We start from the raw sequence: 26,244 nt of genomic DNA on the forward strand, positions 1-26,244 counted from the left end.
CTCTGATTGGCTGTTTAGCTTAGCGAACGAATCAGTGCTCGAGAATAAAAGCGAAAGTGGCGAAAATGAGAAAAGAAGTCAAGACGGTACAGACAGAAGGCTGTTATGGTTTTACATCATCTTTGGCCTTGTTTACACCTGGTATTAAGATGCGTTTTGGTCGAGCGGATCATAAGCAGACGAGTGAGACACATGACCGTTTACACCTGATGTTTTAATCCCTCTCTTTTGTCCACTTTCAACCACTTCTGACTGATTTCTTCGAGGGCAGGGTCTATGGGCAGGGAAATATATGGGCTTTTTCAGATCTTTCCATCTAACGGACAAAATAAGCTCACGCAATTTAATTATGAACTGACTGGAGAAAACAGTATAACATTCGACGAGCAGCAGCTTTCGTTTCTGCTCAAGATCAGAAATCAGGAATGGTGAGAGAACATTGTGTTTGGGTCCAAACTTGGGTCTTCTTAAATCCCCCTCTGGCTACACACTTCCCATGTTTACACATTACGTCAGTAGGCGTAGAGTAGACGGTCATTTGTGGCTGTTTGAACACATTCGACCACATAAGCGTTGACTCTACTAAAGCAATCCGGGCGAATGAGTTTTTGACTCCCTCTGGAAGTGGAAGCGCTCAGAACGTTTGAGACCCCGTTTACACCTGTATTTAACGTCGTTCACTTGTGATCCGATCGACCAAAATGATTTTAATATCAGGTGTTACATATAGGTGTAAACAAATAAGCCACGGTAGCTTCTCCTGTATCTATAATTTCCATTTCTGTTGATATACTGAAGCATTTCTCTTGTACATACTAACGGAAATGTAGCTTTATTTGCAATCAGTGTTTTCAAGATTCCACTTTTGTTTAAAAATTTTTTTTACATAAATTGAATTCGCAGCTTGAATGGAAACCTGGCACATATGAAACATGCCTTGAACCCAGCAAGAATTTTGGGGTTTTATATGCGCTTTACACCCGGAAAAGGTTACAAAAGCATTGCTAAAGTTGAGTTGCATTTTTCCTTTTTTTTACTGTGATGCTACAATATCAGGATTAGGAAGTATTTTACCTCTGTGAGGCAAGAATTGCCAACGACACAAGCAAATAATGTAATGAGCAAGATGATGATCACACACGAAGAATGATCGCACAAAGCGCTTGATGCGTTTTCACCTGAAAACATGAATAATGTTCAGCAGTCTGTGATACTCACTGAGAAATACTGTTCAGCCTCCAGCTGGTCCTGAAGTTCCCTCATCTGACCCTCATTTCCTCTGTACTGCCTGAGGAGACACACGCTTCCATCAATCACAGTCACTTCAGCTTCACAAACGGTATTTATTCAGACTCTACAGCTCAAGCAAGTGGAAATGAGTGTAAACCTGGCAGGTCCACCCACTAGGTCTTTTGACACATTAGGGCAAGTTGTCTCAAGCAAAAGTCATTTGAAAGATAAACAAAGTAATTATATTTTGATAAAAGATTACAGTTTTTTTTTCTTGGAATAATGTAAAATGATGCATAACTCACAATAAGGTCAGGAACCTACGGAAGCTTGGTCTTTCAATTCTGACTTTTTTTCTTAGAACCGCGTGATATAATCTAGCAATCCTGACTTTTTTGCTCCGATATAAATTATACAGGTTCCTATGGAAGCTTGTTTCTGCCACAGAAAAGATAATTGCGACTTTTTATCTCGCAACGACAAAATCTCGCAATTGTGAGAAATAAAGTCATAACTGAGAGATAAAAAGTCGCTATTCTCTTTTACACGTTTTTATTCCATGGCAGAAACAAGCTTCCATAGGAGCCTGTTAATATAAATCGGTTAATGATTTAATGCAGACTTTGAGGTACGAAACAATCCGACAGAGGGGAAGTTAAAAGATTAACTGGCAGTGGAACTCCAGACGGAGGTCAATTCTTAATCCACGCGTGTAAATACTGGCAGCCAATAGTTTTGGCCAGATTTAAACATAATCTGCAATAATAGCCTTTTCTACAACAGAAAAGCCTTCTAAATATTCAGTAATGTAATAGCTGTTGCCAGTAAGGCATTTTATGGACAGAACAGTTACAATTAGGGTCCAACATGACCAATAGAAATGCTTGTACTAAAATAAAAAAAAATACAGAAATAAATAAGTTAAAAGGATGGTTCACCCAAAATGAGAATTCTGTCATAATTTACGCACCTTCATGTCATTCAAACCCATAAGACTTTGGTTAATCTTCGAAACATAAATTAAGATACTTTAAATGAATGAGAGGTTTCTGTCCCTTCATTTTAAGTCCAGGTAATCAAAACTTAGAAGACCCAAAACGATCAGGAAGGCACCATAAAAAGAATTCGCATGAATTGAACGGTTTAATCCAAGTCTTGGGAAGATTTGCTTGATTGCTTTATATGAGGGATGCACTGATATGAAAATTTTGGCCGATACCGATTACTGATAATGCTTTATATTTGAAAGCCGATAACCAATATATTGGCCGATATATTATATATATATAATTTTTATATAATTTTTGAGAGCCTCATTACAAAAACAAAAGTCTCACCATTAAAAGCCATGTCCCAAGCACACAATTATAATGTTCTCATTCAATTTTATGTAGCCTATATGACAGACTTTTATTTTACCATATTTTCCTTTTTTTCAGTGAATCCAATCATATTTCAAGCAATTCAAAATCTTCACGTTGAAAAGTGCACATCTGAAGTGAAATAATCCATTATTTTATCGGCTTTAATATATCAGCCCAATTTTCTTATCGGGCCGATAACGATAAAACCATAAATGAACATATATCATCCGACGCCGATATATCGTGCATCCCTACTTTATATAATGAACAGAATAATTTAGGCTTTTATTTATATCATTTGGACCCCGTTTAGAAACTAGATAATTTTACTATTGCTGGCTAATAGTTCCAAAGAACATGAGTTTTGTGTCTTTTATTTAAAAAAGGGAGATTCATGAGGGCAGGAGAGAGCAAAAGAGCGTACTTGGTGAGCTGTGCCAACTGGAACTCGACAGAGCGTTTGTTCTCGAGGGCCGCGTTGATCTCCTGTTTGAGTTGCTTCTCCGACCCTTTCAGGCGTTCAGCCTCCATCGTCCAGGTCTTCAGCTCATTATGGGCCTGCGAACGCTTCCCAGACTCATGCTCCAACTGCACCCGCAGCTCCTTGACCTGGTGGGGTGGAGAGAAGACGAAAGATGCTGAATTCATAACACCTTTAACAGTTTGTAATCTTTTCAAGCCAAGCTGTCTGGTGGGCTGACACTCACCTCGTCCTCCAGCCTCTCCTTCTGCTTCATCAGCTGCTCCATCTTCTGCACAGACTGTTTGAGGTCGAACTCCAGCATGGAGCACTGCTTCTCCACCTCCACCACCCTGCTCTCCGCTCGCATCCGCAGGGTGGTCTCCTCCGACACCTTCTGCTCCACCGCTGACAGAGAAACAGAAAGAGAAAGACTGAACACCATGGACAAGAGCAGTCGATCGATATATTGGTCGATAATTGGCAAATATGCAATTCATCGTATCAGGCATGGTATCATAAAAAGTGTACCTTTTGAGTTTCTGACTTATGAACGTTTTGTTAAATAAAATGTAATTTGTCCCTGGTCATGCATGAGAGAGCAACTTTAATTGTAGATTTTTTGCTCATCAGCCACTGTGGCTAGTGGTTTTCCAAAGTTACTAGCCACTCAGCATTCTCACTGCATCGATACAATGGGGGAAAACGGCTTCATAGATATTTTTAATATTATCTCATAATTTGGGAGCAGGTTTATTAGGCTGCTGTCACTTTAGGACCTAACACACGGATCCATTATACTGTTACACATCCGATTTCTTTCTCAACTGTTTACGTTCAGTAAAAACATAACTATGTTTATGTGAATAAACACCAAGACCAGCATTTTGACATTTTTAAGCGCAATAAGCAGCAAAAAGAAGTCAATTTAGTACTGTGAGGCGGCTTTATGTGCACGCACTTTGGGTTTGAGCACAAAATCTGCAGGAATAAGTTAAATTATGGGCAATAAACGCAATCCCACACTGAAATTCCAGCCCTGTAACACCAACAATATTCATCCGGAGCAAATGAAACGAATGAGTGAGGGGGTGGTGTCCGGGCATGCAGCTAAACAAGACGCCGTGCAGCTCTGGACACGCAGTAAGATGGCATTGGTGCGTCTTGCACACACACATACCGTGCATAGCAGCTGACTTGGCTTCCTCGATAGACTCATATTTGTCTGTGAGTTGAGCCTTCGTGATTCGGTGCTCGGTCAATTCCTGGTCTAGCCGCTGCTGGAGAGTCTTCAGCTTGTAGTTTAGGTCAATTTCCAGACTGTTCTTCTCCTGAGGACACAGAGAACATAGAAACACCGGTTACACAAAACACAGTTACTACATGTCGGTGGATTTTTCTTCAAGTAAACTTTCAGTTATCCTTGAGTGAGACTATGGCATGAGACTATATTTTCAAAACGGTTTATCTCGAAGCAATTCTAAGTGTAACTGTAAACCAGTCTCATTCTACTGTGTGTAAAATGGTTATTCACTTGAAACAGACTTTTTAATAGTGAGACAGTTGCAAACAGTGAGAAATGTTAAATCCTAACGTTGCTGCCTAGGTTTCCATTCTAAGTGCATTGCTGAAAATGACTAGTTCAGTCATGAAACTAAGGCGCAGGCTGATAGGTCCTTTACATACAATCTGCTAGCAATCACATTGTTTACTACATGGTACAAGCTGATTGGCCTCTGCTGTATTGCAGCCAATGAGCTTGCTTGTTCAACATTTGAATAGTCTGGTTCAGTGTTTGCTGTAAGCCGGTCTATCAGAGTTTCTGAGACCCTCCACCTCCCCCAGCTCTTGTTTAGACCAGCTATGGGATTTAAAGTGTGCCTATTTATGTAGCAGCAGCAGCATGTCTTACATACTCATAGCAGTTTGTCTGTGTATGTACTGGCAGTAGCAAGTCTCCATATTTGCTCTGCGGCAGCAATAATAGCAGCAGCATGCGTAGCAGTCATGTCACTGTCACTAACATGCTAAGACTATCCAGAGAAATACCATGAGAAGTGATATATAGCCAAATCAGCTTAAATGGCAGAAAGTCTTGAATTTTCCCGCCCAAACTCTATTACCAAAATAGTGCTGACTGACCAACAAACCATGTCAAGAGAATGGTTAAACACAAAAATGTATATTTTAGGACCATTATTTGTTTTTAACATTACATTTACTTTCCTACACTGTCAGAAAAATGTGACAAAAATGCAGCTTTAGGCATAAAAGAGCTTGCCACTGGAGCTGTAACCTTATAAGGGCAATATCTACCCTTAAAATTGATAATGTAATGTACGGAAAAGTAAATCAAAAGTGTCACAATGCAAAAATATCTTAATAGCCCCTAATAGACTGCAATTATTATGTAAAATATATTTAAAAATTGCATTAGAAAGTGTGTTTTTATTCATTTTAAAATAATATAAAAACGCCAAACCTTCTCAAGAACGTTACATCTGTCTTGGACTTGTTTCCTCTCCAGCTCCACTTTAGACAAACTCTGCTTCAAGTTCTTGTTGTCCTCCTGTAGACCAGTGATCCGAGCTTCAAAGAGACAAAGAACAGACTTAGATCCCACTGGATTATCACAATAGTTGCAAAGGGAATGTTTTGAAATTTTAAATGAATATTATCTACACTATTTGCACACCATAGAAAATGTTTTTATTAATAAAGAATTCAGACCTTTACTTTTTCACATTGTTTTGTTGCAGCCTTTTGCTAAAATGCTTCAAATGATTTTTTTTTTTCCATGTCAAACTACACCCCATAATTAAACAGATCTGTGATAACTTTGTAAATTTATTAAAATGAAAAAACTGAAATATCACACCGACATAAGTATTTAGATCCTTTGCTATGACGTTTGAAATTTAGCTCAGGTGCATCCAATTTCTCTTTGAGATGTTTCTACACGTTGATTGGAATAAATCTGTGGAAAATTCAATTAGTCGATTTGCGTGGAATGCATCAATTCGTCGTGCTGTTTATGTTCCCCAGTGACGCATGCTGAAAATCAGCCGTTATTACAAAAATATCTGGCCCGATCTAAAGTGTAAGTGGAAATGTTTTAAACAGAGCCCGAATAAAATAGTGCTCTGCACACTCTAAAGTAATTAAAGTAATTTGTCAGTCCCATATTTTGTGCTTAATACGGCTGCGTTCATACAGCGAGGCGTACTGTCTGCAACCAGTTACAAAGATCTTAACGGTGTTGGTTATTTCAAATACCTAATGGATGAACTCACGCCTCAATTGGACTCATTTATTTAAAGGAGCATTTCACCCATGGGAACATTGATCTTCATTGAAAGTGGGTCATATATGTAGTCGAAATGTAAAATAAATTTTGAATTTGGTGCCTTCTTGACCGAGGAAAGAAAGAAAGTAACTTCAGGACGCATTTGTATGAAAGACAACAACTCCCACAATGCACCACATTGCACAGCTGCGCAAGCCACTCCCACTAATCCAGAACAGCATATGAATTACTCATCCGTCCATAAGGCTAGCTACCTACAACCGGAGCTTGAAATTCATTTCACACAAAATGTCTAACGTTAGTTATTTGGCGAACTCATTAATGAATTACTCCTCATTTGTATTTCTTTCGAAATGGTGAATTATTGCATGGTAACGTTACCGGGATGTTCAGTCAGATGCGGTGCGACCGTGCGAAACTAGGATGGTTCACAACACAAACGTCCGTGTCCTCGTCTGATTCAGAGATTTCGTCTAGGAGAAATTCTTTGCCGCAGACGGACTCTATCTCTGTGTTCGTAGCGGTTCGTAGTTGCATAGTGAGATCACCGGCGCCACCAGTCCGCCCTAACTCGAGCCAGTCTGGGCTTCTCGTCCGCGGCAGGCAGGTCTTCCGCCTCGGCTGCTCTTCGCTATAATGCGGCTTGTAAAGGTAGCCACAAAAACCCGATTCGAGCAGCAGACTTCCGAAATCCTCTTCTTCTACATCATATTGAGTAACGTTACCCTCCGCTATTGTCATATCTTCACAGCTGGCTCCACAGTGCCTGTTAGCTTAGCTTCCAAACAAGATGGAGGATATTGCTTTCAGTTTCAGAAAGTGAAGTCCCACCCACTGATCTGTAATAGGTCTGTAGCGTGAGCGGGTCCCGCCCCCTGGAATAATGAGGAGCTAGTGTTTGTAGTCTCTACACTTTTCAATGAAATGTGACTTCCTGCTTATTATGACGCAAAATGATGATTTTTACGTCATAATAAGCAGGAAGTAAAACACTTAAATCCTTATTTCTCCCATCTCAGGGAAAAATGACCGAAAAATCCACGTTTATTATAATATATGACTGGGTTTCTAACAATACAAAGCTTAATGCAAATGGGTGAAGTGTCCACCGTGGTAAAATTTCAAGGTTTTATGGACACCGCCATGTTTGATACTGTCGCCGTGGTTAGTTAGAATGTGGTTGTGGCTTCAGCTGTTTGATCATGCAGCTGAATGAACATATTCAAGCAGGCACTTTAGATTATTCGATTAAAATAATAAAAAAAACTCTTAAAACTACATTCTGTGACACAACAACAGTGGTATTTGTAAAATGATGGGGTTTGCTCGTCTGCCATGACACTCGCTGTGAGAGAAATGCTGCAAGCGGAGATAATGCTACAAACAGTGATATTGTTCCCGTGGTGATACTGAATTTTTTCTGTAATTAATTGTGATATCGCCCATTCAGGTTTTTAATATATTTTTATATTGTACATTGTATTTTATAAAAGACAGTGCACCAAAACGGATTCAATTCATTATTTTCCTCAATATTCTACAAACAATACCCCATAATGACAATGTGAAAGAAGTTTGTTTGAAATCTTTGCTAATTTATTAAAACCATCCCCACAGCATGATGCTGCCACCACCATGCTTCACTGTAGGGATGGTATTGGCTAGGTGATGAGCGGTGCCTTGTTTCCTCCAGACATGACGCTTGCCATTCAGGCCAAATAGTTCTATCTTTGTTTCATCAGACCAGAGAATTTAGTTTCTCATGGTCTGAGAGTCCTTCAGGTGCCTTTTGGTAAACTCCAGGCGGGCTGTCATGTGCCTTTTACCGAGGAGTGGCTTCCGTCTGGCCACTCTACCATACAGGCCTGATTGGTGGAGTGCTGCAGAGATGGTTGTTCTTCTGGAAGTTTCTCCTCTCTCCACAGAGAAACGCTGGAGCTCGGTCAGAGTGACCATCGGGTTCTTGGTCTCCTCCCCGACTAAGGCCCTTCTCCCCCGAAAGCGGCCAGCTCTAGGAAGAGTCCTGGGGCCTTATTTATAAAACTTTGCGTATGATTTGCGTCAGAAGTGGCGTACGGATGAAACATAGGACGTGCGTACGCACAGAAATATTCGGATTTATAAAACCGTGCGCACGCACATCCTACGCAGGTTTCCCTTAATAAATCACAATCAATTCTAAATGTAGCGCAGCTTTTGCGGCTTCATGTCACGCCCATAGTTGCCCATAAATAGTCCGTGAAACGCCCACAAGTTAATATTCATCGATTGCGAAATCATGGCAAACACAGAGAGGAAAACCAAGAAACGTAACTTCACTCAATGTGAAGTAGAAATTATCGTTGGCGAGATGGAAAAGAGGAGTAAAATGTTGTTTGGAGGGCACAGTGTGGGCATTACTAATGCCAAAAAGGCACTTGAGTGGCAAAAGGTTGCAGATGCCGTTAATGCTGCAGCCTCACAACCTCGGACCGTGGCCGAAATAAAAAAAAATGGTCGGACATCAATGATGTCAATGTTGTTGTGATGGCATCATGCCATTTTATTACCATCCATTTGATTGCATCTGACAAGCTACAGATTTGTTATGAGGATGAATTGCATAACATGCCAATATTATTGCAGAACATATTTCACTTTTCTTTTTGCAAATATGTGTTAATGTTGTAATCTTCGTTTGATTTAGTTTGTTTTACACTGCAGATCGATCAAACGGGTGTTCGTGTAGGCTGTTAATTGTAAGACTTGCTTTGTGAAGTCGTCATGTTATTTATGAGAGGCAGTATTGCCATTTCTTTTACACAACGGTCTACAGTTTCACACACTTTCACGTGTTTCTTCCATCTGCCGACGGTGTCGCCATTTCTCATTTCACCCGGTTTTGTGCGCCTGGGTCAGAGTTTGCGTGAAGGACCGCACATTTTCCCGTCAAGTTTGCTTTTTATAAATACCAATTATTGCGTAGAGAGCGGCGTACGCCTTCTTTTGTGCGTACGCAACGTTTATAAATGAGGCCCCTGGTGGTTCCAAACTTCTTCCATTTACGGATGATGGAGACCACTGTGCTCATTGGGACCTTCAATGCTGCAGACATTTTTCTGCACCCTTCCTCAAATCTGTGCCTCGATACAATCCTGTCTCGGAGGTCTACAGACAATTCCTGGGACTTCATGGCTTGGTTTGTGCTCTGACATTCACTGTTAACTGTGGGACCTTATATAGACAGGTGTGTGCCTTTCCAAATCATGTCCATTCAACTGAATTTACCACAGGTATCTCAGGGATGATCAGTGGAAACAGGATGCACCTGAGCTCAATTTTAAATGTCATGGCAAAGGCTGTGAGTACTTATGTACATGTGATTTCTTAGTTTTTTCATTTTAATACATTTGCAAAGATTTCAAACAAACTTCTTTCACGTTGTCATTATGGGGTAAAGTTTGTAGAATTGTGAGGAAAATAATGAATTGAATCCATTTTGGAATAAGGCTGTAACATAACAAATTGTGGAAAAAGTGAAGCGCTGTGAATACCTTCCGGATGCACTGTGTACACAATATATATATTGTGTTAATATAATCTGCCTGTGTCTCATCTGTGGTCTATGTTGATGGAGTCAAATGGGGGAAAGTGTGAGCCGCTCTCACCTTGCAGTTCTCTGATCTCCTCTGAGCCCTGGCTGCAGGAGCGTCTCTCGGTGTCCAGCGTGGTCTGCAGTTGCAGAAGCTCTTTCTCCAGCTGCTGTTTGACACTCTCTGCAGCGCGACTCTTCTCCTGCAGCTCACGGTTCACTCCCTCCAGCTGGCTCATGGACTTCCCCATCTCCGTGTGGCTCTTCCTCAAACGCACCACCGTGTCCGACTCAGCCCGCAGGAGGTCGTTGGCTTCCCCCAGCTGTGTGAGATGATGTTTCTTAATTATCATGTGGTGTAAACACCTTTCGAAGAACCCCAGAGCCACACTTGCTGGATGATTTTTTGAGGAAATCATCCCACAAATGGCTTCCAAAACAATTACACAATTTCAATACCATAGCAAAAGCTGTTGGAACACTTTCCCTTTAACTATTTAAATATATGAAAATAAAAACACATAAATTCAATTCAATTAGTAAGTCAATTATTAATGCTAATAATAAATATAAGTTAATAATACATTGAAGCATTAGCATGTAGCCTTCAAACATTGCTTTAAAAAGAATCACATTGACAGTAATAGAAGAAAGTCAACTCTAAAGGCTTGAAGCTACTAAATGTCTTTGTTTTCCTTTTCTTGTCAGTGTTGCGGCAGCAGGATTATAAGTCTGCATTTACACGACACAGATTTATCCTGACACTTTGTTGGTAATCTTTATTGTCAATCGTCACAATTTGGGGAGCGGGGCTCAACGCTAAATAGTTTTTCTACTGCCAGTGGTTCCCATTTTTACTTGCCCTAAAAACATATTCACTGGCCCAACCCCAAAAAACAGGAGGGTTATTAAAACCAAAAACAGTTATTGTTAAAAGTTATTTATAAATATTTATATTAATATATTTAAATTCGAGAAGTGTTCTTGATAAGCTTACTTGGTTCTGTAGCTGGGCGATCTTGTCATTGTTTTGAGTGATTTTCCTCAAGTCTTCCAGTTGCTCCTTCAAAGTAGACACTAGAGAAAAGGAAATTGGATTTAATACGGGGCGGGAGAATGCTTCATCTTTCCTTATAACATGTTAACAGAGCAATGAAATGTGTATTATACGGCCCTATATGGCGCTTGGGTGAATTATATTCATGTTCAGGCTATTGTTCTGTTTCCATTAGCTAATTTACAGACTGTCATAGTCAAAGATCAGACATATAACTGCTCTTTGCTGGATGTGGTTTTCCACAGAACATTTAATGAACTGCAGTGCTCAACTCAAAAGCCTGTTTAAGGCTGAGCAGTATGAATGAATATGCCATGAAAATGTAAAAAAATTAGGCAGGGGAGCTCTACAGAAGAAAACATGGTTGCGAGTTCAAGATCAGTGAGTTCATGATGAAAACCCAAAGACATTGCCAACAAAGTGCTGAATACAAAGGCATTTTTCAATACCAAGAACGCCAAGTACGACTGAGCAGTACGGTCTCATGAAGACAGGAGGATGCAAGGACTTTAGTACGGTGCTGTTTCAAAATGTCACTCCCCTGCTTCTGATTGGTTTCAGTGGGGCAGCTAATTTGCCGGCCCCTATCTCTAAAGCCCACACCTAGTCCTAACCCTCACAGGAAGAAGCAGAAGAGTCATAGGCCTTTTATCAATAAACGTCCTCACGAACACAAGTGCAGAGAATGCATTAAAGTGCCCAGATGTGTTCTTGATATCGAAGAATGCATCGAGTGCAGACTTGAGAGAATCGAACAGAAAACACCAGAAATCAGTACAAGCGGACTATGTACAGAAGCCTGTAAGCTTTAAACTTCTCTTGTTCTCACTCAAGAGATTTCCGCCGAAAGCTCACAAATACCCGACGGCTTGTGAAAGTCTGCAGTACTTCTTTATTTTGCATTGGATGGTACTGTCCCAATGCCTAAAATGTGCTGAACGATCCTCGTGTCCTTCCGAGTTCGTTCTTTCAAGGTAGCAGGGCAAGACCAGTCTTCGAAGAGCGCAAGTCCGTTCTTTACATTGAGAAACTTATCTTGGAAACTATGATTATCTTCACTGTATACATATTTATAACAAAATGAAATATAATATAAAACACAACCTTGCCTTGCCAAAAGATTGGGTTTTATTTTTAAACTATTAAACCTATGAATCCTCAATAAAAGGAACGGAGCAAAAACACATCCAGGGATTTGAACTGTATTTGGCTAGATGTGAACTTTGAATTGGAACAGTACTTGGGCAGAGACTGATGAGGTTTCACAAGTTCACAAATACAGACAAGAATGCATATTGAGAAATGGATCAAGATCACCATAGAAAAAGGATGGTAAAAGAATTTTTTTCTTATAGGTTTTTCCTTTTTCTTCTTTCCCCATGTCATACTTTATTGACAATGTTTGATGTTTTGAAACAATGTTTTTTTATTTTTTTATTACTGTGAACAATAATATATTTGTAGGGTTATAATATAAGTTTGAAGCTAAATAAATAATAATAAAAAAACAGAATGATTGAATTAAAAAACAGTATGTGCTTGCAAAGATAATATGGCTCTTTAAGTCTTTTTTATGTATAGTTGTTTTACTTCCACAGTTGTGGTAAAGTGAGATGTATCTCATTTATTAAAAAAAAGAATTATTATAGAAATGCATTATAACACTTTGGGGAATTAATTTTTTTTTAAATGCAAATCCAAATAAATAAAATTTGTTTTATGTTGTTATATTAAATTCATTTTTAAAAATAGTTATATAAATGTATTATTGAGCGAAACCTGAAGCCTTATCAAAATTAGAATGAGACCCCGACGACGACTCACCCTCATTCTCCAGATTTCTTCGTTTTTCAGCCTCCTGGTCAGCCTTCCTTTGATGTTCTGTTGCTCGGTGCTGGATCATGATCTTGTCTTTCTCCAGTAAAGACATGTTAGCCTCCACACTCTTCCTTAGGTTACTCTGAAACATGCCAAGACAACAGAATGACTAGAAACCGAGAATTAACATAATATAAAATATAAAAGTTCCACCAGATATAATTAAATTTAACTTTAATTATCTATTGGAGCTTTGCATACAAAATGCATATCCTCTGTCTTCATTTATATTCATGCTTTAGAGATTAAATCATTTCACTCACCTCCTCATCTAACTCTTTCATTATCTTGTCTAGCTTTGTATTGGATGCCCTGAGGGGGAAACGAATCAAAGAACAGATTTCAGAGGCCTGATTTTATTATTTAACTTTTGGTTTGGACTTTAACTATAGGAATGAGGAGATTACATTGGGGAAAGATGGATTCATTGTTGGGGATAGATAGATCTTCACATGGATGGCTGAGAGTTTGATTTGAGATTGAAGATGGTGATTTGGGATAGGTAGATGATGTATTGTGGCTCATGGATGAAGTGTTTGGTTTGGTTGGATGTATGATGGATAGATGAGGCGTTTGATTGGTCTGGATAGGGATAGTTGGATAGGGTGTTTGGTTCTGGATGGATGAATGGGTTAGGTGTTTTATTTGTTTTGGATAGGGTGTCTGGTTCTGGATGGATGATGAGATGTTTGGTTTGGATGAGATGTTTGGTTCTGGGTGGATGAAATGTTTGGATGAGATGTTTGGTTCTGGGTGGATGAATGGATGAAATGTTTGATTTGTTTGGATGAGATGTTTGGTTCTGGGTGGATGAATGGATGAAATGTTTGATTTGTTTGGATGAGGTGTTTGGTTCAGGATGGATGAATGAATGGATTAGGTGTTTTATTTGTTTTGGATAGGGTGTCTGGTTCTGGATGGATGATGAGATGTTTGATTGGTTTGGATGAGGTGTTTGGTTCAGGATGGATGAATGGATAAGGTGTTTTATTTGTTTTGGATAGGGTGTCTGGTTCTGGATGGATGATGAGATGTTTGGTTTGGATGAGATGTTTGGTTCTGGGTGGATGGATGGATGAAAAGTTTGATTTGTTTGAATGAGGTGTTTGGTTCAGGATGGATGAATGGATAAGGTGTTTTATTTGTTTTGGATAGGGTGTTTGGTTCTGGATGGATTTGAGGTGTTTGGTTCTGGGTGGATAGATAGATGGATGGATGGATGAAATGTTTGATTTGTTTGGAAATGGTGTTCGGTTTTGGATGGGTGGATGGATGAAATGTTTGATTTGTTTGGACATGGTGTTCGGTTTTGGATGGGTGGATGGATGGATGGATGGATGAGGTGTTTAATTAGTTTTGGATAGATGGATGAGGAGTTTGGTTCTGGATGGATGGATGAGGTGTTTGGGAGGTTTTGAATGGTTGCGTGGTGTGGATGAGGTGTTAGATTGGTTTAGATGGACAGATGAATGGTTGGATAAGGTTATTTGGGTGGATGGGCAAACAGACAGATAATCACCTGCACTTCTGCTCCATCTCGTCTTTCAGCTGCATCTCACTGTGAAGTTTTTCTTCTAGCTGATAAATTCTCTTCTGAAGATTCTCCAACTGAGAGATCAGAGAAACACAATCAATCATCCTCACAGTTTAAGACAGAGATTCACTATTATAGTGCTTTAAACTCTTTCATTTAAAGTCTCTGCTTAGAGGTTCTTACGTGACTCTTATCTTCCTTTGTTGAGCTGCGTTTGTCACTCTTTATAGTTGATTCCCGAGGAAACCTGATAGGGAGTACATAATTAATAATTTTTTTCTCACTTTTTCCAAACTAACACAAACACCTGGGATCTAATCACTGACTGCCTGTACTCACTGGTTATTGCTGTAGTAGGTGAAACCCACAAACGGAAGCTGGTTGCCTACGAACGCTTTAGGAATGGGGAATGTCTCCTCCTCCCCTCGATCTTCCTCAATGTCATCGAAGTTGCTTGTGTCTACGTCACTGCTTAACTCCGGCACCACTGGAGCAGCCGCTACATGCAACAATAAAGTAGTACATTTTAATGAGAACAAACAAAGAATGCTACAAATGCAAAAAGTAAAGTCTGATTAAAGGAAGGTACAATTTCAGTACAGTTGTTCTTGGTATATTCGTGTCTCTACTCAGAATCAGATGGACAGCATGCCCAAAATTACAGCAAAATTACAAAAAGAAAAAAATATAACAGTGCTGAAATCTGGTGAATACAATTCCAATGGAGTAAATGTGGCCAGGACACCGGGGTAACACCCCTACTCTTTCACGAGATTTTTAATGACCACAGAGAGTCAGGACCTCGGTTTAACGTCTCATCTGAAGGACGGTGCTTGTTACAGTATAGTGTCCCGTCACTACACTGGGGCGTTAGGACCCACACAGACCACAGGGTGAGCCGTAACCCCTGCTGACCTCACTAACATCTCCTCCAGCAGAGGACTCCCATCCAGGCACTGACCCGGCTCAGCCCTGCTTAGCTTCAGTGGGCGACCAGTCTTGGGCTACAGGGTGATACGGCTGTGGCATTAGCGACTGTTCTGTTTATATCTCTTCCTGCTGCCAGTTGGTGGTGCTATAACTGTGACTCACTCACAATAGCACATCCATGAGACAAACCATCATTCCTAAACCTACAGCTCAAGTTTGATGTAAATCACTCAATCCATGCAGAATATTTCAGACACTCCAACAGGATTTCTTTTGTAATTTTGTCTGGCTCAGTTAGACAATTGTGGGTGGAGTTAGTGTAAATAGCCTCTGCCAACAAGCCAGGCTATTTGCACTTGGTGTGAACAGATACTGTTGAATCTTAATATAGAGAAGCACACTGGACAATACGCAATGGATTCCACTGCACACGTGTTTATATTTTCTTAAGGAAATGTGAGTGTTTGCCATGGACTTACTATGCAGTTGCTTAAAGCAGTGGTTCTCAACTCCAGTCCTCGTGACCCACTGCTCTGCACATTTTGTATGTCTCTCTTATCTGACACACTCAGTTCAGTTCATGGAGTCTCTCCTAATGAGCTGATGATCTGGTTCAGGTGTGTTAGGGTGCTTTCACACTTGGTTCGATTGTCTGTTCCGAACCCGAGTTCGATTGCTCCCCCCTCCCCCTGCCCCCGATGGACTGTGTTCACATTATATTATTTGCATCCGAACCGTGGTACGCTTGCATCACTAAGCTGCAGCTGGCGCGTACTCGTGTTGCTTGGTAACTGCTATGAAAAGGCGTCAAAATGGATAGAATTGCTCGCTTCACATTTCTTTTTCTTTTTTTTAACCTTTGGTTTTGTTTTCAAAGAAAATATACAGAAACACACTTGCGTCTGTCTGCCGCAAAAGTATTAAAACCGTTCCAAAGACAGCGGGATGTCCGCCGAAGACAATTTTTGTGGAGGCAAGCAGAAATCATCTCTCTGCTTGCATGCGTCAATCCCTGTTTTCGTCAAGGTAAGCGTATAGACCCTTTTACAGTTGTTAAACACACACGCACGCAGGCACGCACCACATTATACGTCATCAATAGCGGTTCACTTCCGCGATTTGGTACGATTGCGTTCATATCAGCAGCGAATCGTACCCGAGTACACATGAACCGTACCCCAGACCACCTTTTTAAGCGGACTCGAGTACGGTTCGCGGGTGCGCACCCGAGTTCGGAAAACAGCGTTCACATCATCCAAACGAACCGAACTATGACGTCATTCGAACCCGGGTGCGCACCAAAAGTGCTAGTGTGAAAGCACCCTTAAATAAGGGAGACATACAAAATGTGCAGAGCAGTGGGTCACGAGGACTGCAGTTGAGAACCACTGGCTTAAAGGTTCCCAGTGAGTTTTATTGCATTGCTGTGTTGTTGCTAGGGTGTTTTGGGTGGTTGCATTAAAACTCAAGTCAAAGGAGCTCACCCCCAAACTTCAGTGATATTTGTGGCCAGATTTACTAACAGCTAACAGATTACTAGCGCAAACCCTTTTTTGGTGTTAAAAAACTACTGTCAGGATTTACTAAAGACAAAAATGAGTGCTGAAAAGGCACGGACAGGGTTATTTTTGCAGCTGACCTTATTGCATATGCATTTGTAAGAGTTTCTCTTTCAGATTCAAAATTGATGGGTGGAGAGTATATAAATTAATGATGCAAGGTAATTTACTAAGGTCTGCGCTAGTCAATTCACTGATATTTGCTCCATTATTTACCGCCCCAAAAAGCATGTCTTGGGGGACGTTTACACGACAACGAAATGCTTAAAACAGAGAAGTTTTTCCATTGAGTTTTCCGCGTACATACGACACCATTGTCAAAACGATCCCCATTCGCACGGATCCGCGAAAATGACTAAAAACGCTGTATTTGCTGCCAGGCCATTAGATGGCGATGAAACACTATAGACTGAACACGTAATACGCATGTGCATGACATCATCATCTTCAGAGATTCATGTTTTTGTTGTTTAAATGGAGACTTACACTTTAAAGCCCGCTTTCAAAAGTTTGCATTTTCAGGCACCCAAAACGCCGTTGTCGTGTAAACGAACGACCAAAATGCATAAAAAGTTTGACGTTTATAGTTGAAAATGGTGTCAGGTAAACCAGATGCTAATTTGCGCTGCTCTTGGTAGATTGCACTGGCCAATATGGAAATTATCCATTAAATGTTCTTTCATTTGCGTCGTCAGTAGATCACGCGCAGAACTTTCCACTCCCATCGGCACTTTTATTGGATTGCGTTCCCACGCTAATTTGCCTTGTTTAGTAAATCTGGCCCTTGGTGTCTGGATCACGTCAAACTCTGCTCCTGTCCAGCAGAATGCATCTCCAACCAGCTCCAAAACACCTGCCTGGACGTTTCTAGTAATCCTGAAAGCTGGTTCAGGTGTTTTTATTTAGGGTTGGAGCTGAACTCTACTGGACATTGGCCCTCAAGGAACTGAGTTTGACACCCCTGGTCTAGATGGTTCATTTTTTTATTTGATTGTATTGTGCACTAGAGTGCATTTGAAAAAGGAAACTCTCACTGAAGAGCTCAACTCAACCCTCATGGTCTTTCAACCTGTGTGCATTTATTTTTCTGTGGAAAATGAAAGAAGATATTTTAAAATGTCTTCAAATTATTATTTATTTTGGTCCATATAATTAAAGTCACTGTGGTCCAGTGTTGTTTTGGAGTCGAGTGTTGTTTTGGACCCCGGTGTCTTTCATACCGTAGTATATACAGTAGATGGTTTCAAAGATAAAAGACAAGAATCAAAAGGTCAGAATTTTGAAAAGATGACTAAGCTGGCAGATCTGAGGTTCAGAAACTCAACTCACTCTCTCTGATGTTCTCCCATGCCCACTGGTCGTTCTTGAAAAAACCGTGTCGCTTGATTTCATCGACTCCATTGCGTCCTAACCGCACTTCCCTAGTGAGAGATGAGATGAGATGAGATTAGCACAGTGTATTTTGAGTTAACATGCTTTCGTTCAATCCCTGATATGCAACTGATCAGTGCTGAAAACACTTACTATATATTATTTGTAGTTTAAAAGTATTTTTTGTATGCAAACCTGTCTGTGAGGAAAGCACAGATGAGGTTTTTTGCATCCTTTGAGATGTCGCTGTCCTCGGGGAAGGTCAGGGCATTCTTGTGATTCATGATCTTGCTGTAGGTGCCCACCAGAGAGTCAGCATAGAATGGTGTGTCACCTGAGGATACATTGAACAACACATAACACTTATTCTTCTGAATGCTTCCTCTATCCCAAGCTTTGTGATCCCTCCATCTGTTGGGAAGTCTCGCATTCTTAGGAATGTGTCTTCGTTTTTCGAGATTAGTTTCTAAGAATTTAACTTGGAGCAAAAATGAACGAACAGCTACTCTTGTGCTTCTGCCAAGACCTTCCCTCTTGATGAAGGGATCTATGCTCAGAAGTGTAGCTTTTAATAGACGACAACTCTGTATGGTAATTTGCAACAAGAGGATTCTAAACAAAGCAGTTTGAAATGTGATGAGATAAAAAGACTGTGCGCCACAAAATAATACGAATAATAAGAGAACATGTGTTTCTAATGAGCTGTCCTTGCACAAACACTATGTACTCTGATTCATCAACAAATGGCTTATAACCTGGTTATTTAATCAAATCACACAAGTGACCGGTTCATACATAAATCAAGAAAAGAACAATCCTTTTAAAATCACTAAAACGGTCAATCACTTCTGTGAAAACTCTAGTTATAATAACTGAAGCTCACTACACTAAACAATTAATCTCTTGTTTTCATCGAGTTTGCACTTTACTGATTATAATGAGAGGTCGCTGAGCTCAAACTCGAATGAAACTCTGTTCAGAGCAGCGGATTCTGAATAACTTAAACACCTCTGATTGGCCATTACGTTAAGGCGTTCAAAACCACAAGGTAAACATTAACCTTTAATGCTCTTCAAAGAGCAAACTCAAATAGGAAAACTAAATTTAGTTAATGCTTGTAGGGCTGTGACACGATTAATCGCGATTAAATCACATCCAAAATAAAAGTTTGTTTACACATAATATATTTGTGTGTACTGTGTATAATTATTTTGTATATATAAATACACACACATGCATGTAATATATTTAAGGGTTTTTTTTATATATAAAATTTATATATAATTTATATATAATTAATAATAGCGGTTAAAAAGCAAAACTGCATCCATTTTGTGGAAAAATATTGTTTTGGTTGTGCGCTGCGTCATATCATTACACCTGCTGGACTCATGGTACGGCAGCAAAGTTTCTTGATTATTACGCAGGAATGAGAGTATAGTTCCTAGCCATATCAGCCTAGAAAATCGCAACATTACATTTTCCGTCGGTCTTAGTACACGATGTAACTACAGAAGAGTCAAGTTTTAAATAGGAAAAATATCGAAACTCTTTGTTAATTTTTTTGAGAGAGATGCTAATGGTCTTGTCCGATTCAATGATCTATGCTAAGCTATGCTAAAAGTGGTACCGCCAGACCCGGAGATCGGCTGAATGGATTCGAAAACGGTAAAACTCAACTGTTTAACTCTGGGGGAGTTGTAAAATGAGCCTATTTCCAAAAAAAGTGGAGTATCCCTTTAAATAATAGAAACAAATTAATACAACGTCCTCACGTTTAATTAATAAACATTTTAATATTAATAAACCGTGCTCAACCACTTAATTCATAGACAAATATATTGGCCTATCTTTTTTTCTGCATGTCATGTGCAAAAAACAAACATGTGATGACATATGAAATAATGTGGTGACAATATCTATGTAAAGCGCTTTGAGGTCTCAGAAAAAGCGCTATATAAATGTAACGAATTATTATTATTATTAATATTGACATTTAGCATATAAATCCATGTATGGGAAACGGACTACCAGTTTAATGCTCCCATGCAAATCAAACCAACTTTTCGTAACAGAGGAATCATCTATAATGCGGTGTAGTACAGTGTAGCCTGTCGTCAAACGCAAGCACATGACATTTACTATTCTGCTTGAACTTGTTCTGAATAACAAACATATTCACATAAGCTAAATTTGCTCCTGTGAATATGAATTATTTAACCTAAAGTGTTTTTCTTAGATTACCCACTGACTGCAACCGTCAAATCTAACCCAATGGCACAGAAAGGTTGACTAACACTCATGAAAAATAAACGTTCGCCTGATAACCTGTGGGCAAAAGCTGCAAATGCATGCAAGCGAGACTGATGCTAAACTCACCAACGAGCATCTCATAGAGGAAGACTCCCACAGACCACCAGTCACACTCTCGGCCATAGTAGCCGTCTCCTCCTTGCGACTTCAGTACCTCTGGAGAAATATAGTCTGGAGTTCCTACTGCTGTGTCACATCGTACCATCCCATCCTGAGAGGAGGAAAACAACAGAATATAGTCTGCGGCAGAACTCAAACAACACTAAATGTGACTGAAGTACTTGGTAGGAATGGTTCAGAATATCATTCACCAACTGACTTGTTCATTTTTGAGGTTGAATAGCTTTAGATGTAAATATTTTTTAGATTATAGGTTTGATTTTAATATTTTTTAGTAATGGTGCTTAAAAGGTATAAGAGATTGTGTGGATTGCTGTAAACAACATTCACAGCTGTCATTTCATCCAGTACAAAGGATAATTATTTATTTTTTGATAACTGTATTTATTGTATTGATAACTATGATGGGTGGGTTATATTTGGGTCATACCCCAAGTAGAAAAGCTAAAGAAAATGTTTAATTAATGATGAATCATATGATGAATTATTCTTACATCGTCTGTATGTAAAATGCAGATTCCTGAACACAGCTCCCCTGACTTTATAACTGTCTAGTTAAGCTATAAATGAGAATAGTTTTATTTTCCCTGTAAGCAATTGTTGAATTTCAATTGTTAAAGGGATAGTTCACCCAAAAATGAAAATTCTGTCATCATTTACTCACCCTCAAGTTGTTCCAAACCTGTATGAGTTTCTTTGTTCTGCTGAACACAAAGGAAGGTATTTGGAAGAACGTTTGTAATCAAACAGATCTCGGTCCCCATTGACTTCCATAGTAGGAAAAAAATATACTATGGTAGTCAATGGGGACCGAGATCTGTTTGGTTACAAACATTCTTCCAAATATCTTTCTTTGTGTTCAGCAGAACAAAGAAACTCATACAGGTTTGGAACAACTTGAGGGTGAGTAAATGATGACAGAATTTTCATTTTTGGGTGAACTATCCCTTTAACTGTCTTAATTTCCATTGAACATCAAGTATGGGGTTATAATTGATGTAATTTTCCCCAATAAGATTCGTACACAGTTTAATTTACAATATATCAGGTGAAATTCTATCACACAGTAAGAAGTGATGTCCAGCATAGGAAAATTAACATCTTCAAACTTTATTTAAATATTAATAAAAATTAGTTAAAGATATTTTTAAGCATATTGCATAGTTGTGCTTGTAGTTTTATTTGTGAGAACGCAATGAAACTTATTGTGCAGACAACATTTTTGGTCAGGCTGTCATACAAAGAAACGATGAAAATGCAAACACAAGAGAAAATCAACTAAATATTAATGACTGATTATGTTGTAGTCAATGTATGTGTTTTCCTGCGAGGTTTTTGTTGTTCTATGCAGTTTGTCGGTCATTAAAAACAAATATCACCTCCGGACAACACCTTTAGCCTCTACTGTACACAGTATTGTGGGAATATACTGTACAATACTGTGCTAAAAAGGTACAATTTCAAAACATTTCTTTTGAGACGATTATTTATATATGTGAAATAAATATTATTAGGTAAAATGTTGCAATAAGATTCCATTTGGTAAAATTAGTTAGCATGAACTAACAATTTAATACACTTCTAAAACATTTATTAATATTAATTAATATTAATTTTGACATTTACTACTACATTATTAAAATCAAAAGTTGTATCTGTTAATATTATTTAATGGACTTGAGCTGACATGAACTTAACAATGAACAGCTGTATTTTTATTATCCAATGTTACCAAAGAATAACAAATACCATAACAAGTGTAATGCTCATTGTAGTTAATGTTAGGTAATGCATTAACCTACGTTAAGTAGCGAGAACTTATTGTAAAATGTTACCGTTTATTACACAACAATATGGTAATCAGATCTAGGAAAGGATTAGGTATTCTACACTAAGCACACACACACGTGACAATGACTTTTATGAAAATGTGTAGTTTCGCACGTCTCTATTACCTTGTTCATTTTCATGCAGGTCCCAAAGTCTGCCAGCTTCAAGTGGCCTGCCTTGTCTAGCAACATGTTGTCAGGCTTCACGTCCCTAAGACGAATGTTAACACGCGCATATTGGTTATCTTCAGAATTTCAAGCAAGCAAGCACACCAGAAAAGTGCAGTTTAATGTGTGTGTGAGACCTGTGAATGAAGCCCATGGAGTGGATGCCGTCCAGTGCCAGCACAACCTCAGCAGTGTAGAAACGTGCCCACTTCTCAGGCACATCATAGTTGCTCATCAGGTTGACCAGGTCTCCGCCTGGCATATACTCCATCACCATGTAGAGGTAGCGGTTGTCTTGGAATGCATAAAACAGCTGGATGACGTAAAAAAGAAAAAAAATTATATACATACATCTTAATAAACATCTCAACTGTTTATGTTCACTTAAGACACATCTGACTGTTTACAAGGATACTTCCCAATATGGGCATTTCAAGCGCAAGACGACGTGAAAGAGTTCAGTATTCACGCGTTCTGCAGACACAGATTTCTGATGTTTATGCACAGAAAACGTCCCACACAGCGGGTAACTGAGTTCTCTTTCTCGTCTTCTTACGCTTGAATATTTCATGTGGCGAGGTTTAAACTCTCGTGACGATGCATTACTGGCCCATCAACTGTCCCGAGAGTCGTTCACGTTTGTTTGTGTTCATTGCATTGCTAGAATTCATAAAAACATAACCGACCAACTGGCGAATAGGGCCGTCAAAATGGCTGTCGAAAATCTAAATTCGAATTTCTTTCTTAAATAATAGCAAAATTCTAATTATATTCGAATTCTAAAGGCAATACTTCATGTTAGAGGAAAAAAGTGCTGTTTTGTCTCCTATGCCCAATAGAGGGAGCAAACGAGCGCAATAAGCAAATATAAACCAAATCGAGCATCGCATCTCGATTATTCATTATTGAAATGAAATGACATTCACTTTTTAAAGTGCATTAACTTTTGAAACAACTGTTCTTAAATAAAAAAATATTTCCTTAATGTTAAGAAATTAGGTTACAATAGTGAAACATAAAACTGTTCGTGCATCAGTAACCTTAGAAAACACACTTCAACATACACCATAATGACCAATATCAACACAAAATAGTTAAAAACACCAGATGGTCAACTTGATCTGCAGCGAGAACTAATAAGCGCTTTTTGTTGACAACACACTCTACGCACTCTGACCGATGTGCAGGTATGGGGTCAAGTGTGTCGTTGCATGATTTCTGCCACCAACTGAGGGGGTTTTCGTCAGCAGGAGGCCTTTTCCCGCCATTTTTCAAATGATGTGCTGTTTACTGGATAAGCTAACAAAAACAAACCGCGTCAGTTACGTCATCACCATGTCATGCGCGCCTCGTGACACACCAAAGATTCGAATGCACGGTTTTTGCATTCAAATGTGCCGGGGGTTTTTATTCGACAAATATTTGGAATTTGCATTTTTATTTGACAGCCCTACTGGTGACTGACACAATTCCACATGCTCGCCAACACTGATCTCTACTCGCATTTGGCGCTTGGCGAGTGTTAATTTTATACATATACAAGCATCATGCTCAAGAATACAACAAAATGGGTAACACTTTACAATAAGGTTCATTAGTTAACACTAGTTAATGTATTAACTAACATGAACTAACAATGAGAAATACATTTGTTACTATATTAATTCATCTTAATAAAAAAATCCAGCTGTTCATTGTTTGTTCATGTTAGTTCACAGTGCATTAACTAATGTTAACAAATACAACCTTTGACTTAAATAATGTATTAGTAAATGTTATAATTAATATTAACTAAGATTAATAAATGCTGAAGAAGTATTGTTAATGTTAACTAAGGTAGTTAATGTTAACTAATGAACCTTATTGTAAAGTGTTATCACAATATGTTCTAAGAAAGCATAAAAAAAAATAAAAAAATTAACATGATCAATGGCAACAAAAACAATAAGCTTTATGCCGAGGGTCACATGAGCAAACAGGAAAACAGCTCTCATCGTATCCGCTCGTCGGAGAAAGTGTTAGCAGACATACGAACTGACGCGATATCTATGCACTTTTATGCTAATCAGCTAACCTAGCTAGCTATTTTTATTGTTGCCATTTTATTCAACTTAAAAACCCAAATTTTAATGGGAAGAAGAAGAAAAAAACGTTTAGATAACAATCTGCGATGGACATCGGTTGTGGCTCCGTCATTCGTAGCTGCTTTGAAGGCATCTTGAGCAAAACGGTATATTTAACGAAGCGCATACAAAAGACCTGAGGTTTGTTGCACATAACCTGAATATAATGTATTCAGTTTTTAAATCTGTTTTTATATAGACTAGAGAGCAACTAGACATCCATCCACATTCAAGACAAATCACACAGCTGATTATGATTAATAAACATAATTAATCAACTGATTCATACCTGTACTACCCAATTACTGTTGGCAAAGGCCATAATATCTCTCTCTTCCCAGAAGAAAGCAGAGTCCGACCTCTTGATCATCTCAAACTTGCTGAGCAGCTTCATGGCGTACACTTTCCTCGTGGCTTTGTGCCTAACCTACAGAACAGGAAGACGGGGAACATGAATAGAGCTTGTTATTTACTTTACCTTCACTATGACACACTAAGAAAACAATATAGAAAATAACACTCACATGACTTCAACTGCATTCACGCTGACGGAAAGTTAAAAATGTAATGCAAAAACAAACTGCACATGTAGAAGTGCTGGACAGTGTGACCAAAAATCTAGCATCTAGCAGTCCCACTGTATTTTACTCCTTTCATTGACTGGGCATTTACTTATAGTTGCTTATTTCTCTGTCAGCAATGGTGCACAAAGTACTACAAATACAGTAAAAGAACAAATAGCTTCCCTGATAAAATATTACTCCTGTAAAAGTACTCATTTTCATTTCACTTTACATGTAATGTACTTAAGTATTAAAAGGTAAAAAATATGCTGACAGATGAACCGTGATTATTTACACTAGTAAATTAGTGCAGACAATTTGCAAAAGACAATCTGCAAAAAAGCAAGTTTATATTTATATTTATTTATATTATGTATAAAAATGAATATTTTATATATAAATAAAAAAAATCCTAAATATATACATGCATATATATATCTATACAATAATTATACACAGTACACACACACACACATATATTATCTAAACACAAACTTTGATTTTGGATGCCTTTTCACAGCCCTACAAACAAGTATAAAGAATATATCATATTGTACTATTTTTTAAAATGTTTGGGAACCACAGCTACCAGTGATCTTACAGTAGATTTAACTGGACTTTTTTTACAGTTTTTTCCACAGATGTCGTATGGGCCAAAATGCGTTAACAAAAACGCTATACTGTTTTATTCTGTATAATTTGACATTTGCGGGATCTGAGCACTTTTCATTCAAGAATGGTTGTCTTCATGTCCTCGGTCAGCTGCGAGTCATTTTCTCCCTCAGCAAGAACAGTTTCATTGAAGAGATGGAGCTCTGGTTTGAGGTACGGGACACTAACAGTGTTCACCAGACAAGGCATCAGTGA

At 38.8% G+C, this 26,244-nt stretch overlaps 1 protein-coding gene across 2 annotated transcripts in view; it reads right to left on the minus strand.

Annotated features, from left to right (window-relative positions):
• The window catches only part of rock1 (Rho-associated, coiled-coil containing protein kinase 1), a 78,202-nt gene that overhangs the window by 18,934 nt on the left and 33,024 nt on the right, over positions 1-26,244 (minus strand). For both annotated transcript variants that reach the window (XM_084411629.1, XM_084411628.1), the window contains exons 4-21: positions 25,104-25,241; positions 22,829-23,004; positions 22,650-22,734; positions 20,641-20,785; positions 18,457-18,595; positions 18,220-18,311; positions 14,741-14,900; positions 14,585-14,648; positions 14,387-14,475; positions 13,131-13,179; positions 12,814-12,949; positions 10,930-11,009; positions 10,009-10,255; positions 5,537-5,643; positions 4,235-4,385; positions 3,302-3,462; positions 3,019-3,203; positions 1,219-1,288 (exon numbers count right to left, since the gene is read on the minus strand). In XM_084411629.1, the coding sequence (XP_084267755.1) occupies positions 1,219-1,288; positions 3,019-3,203; positions 3,302-3,462; positions 4,235-4,385; positions 5,537-5,643; positions 10,009-10,255; positions 10,930-11,009; positions 12,814-12,949; positions 13,131-13,179; positions 14,387-14,475; positions 14,585-14,648; positions 14,741-14,900; positions 18,220-18,311; positions 18,457-18,595; positions 20,641-20,785; positions 22,650-22,734; positions 22,829-23,004; positions 25,104-25,241 (2,274 nt within the window). The remainder of the gene's footprint in view (positions 1-1,218; positions 1,289-3,018; positions 3,204-3,301; positions 3,463-4,234; positions 4,386-5,536; positions 5,644-10,008; positions 10,256-10,929; positions 11,010-12,813; positions 12,950-13,130; positions 13,180-14,386; positions 14,476-14,584; positions 14,649-14,740; positions 14,901-18,219; positions 18,312-18,456; positions 18,596-20,640; positions 20,786-22,649; positions 22,735-22,828; positions 23,005-25,103; positions 25,242-26,244) is intronic.

Source organism: Rutilus rutilus (genome assembly GCF_951802725.1).
Source record: "Rutilus rutilus genome assembly, chromosome: 6".
Classification (NCBI taxonomy): Eukaryota; Metazoa; Chordata; class Actinopteri; order Cypriniformes; family Leuciscidae; genus Rutilus; species Rutilus rutilus.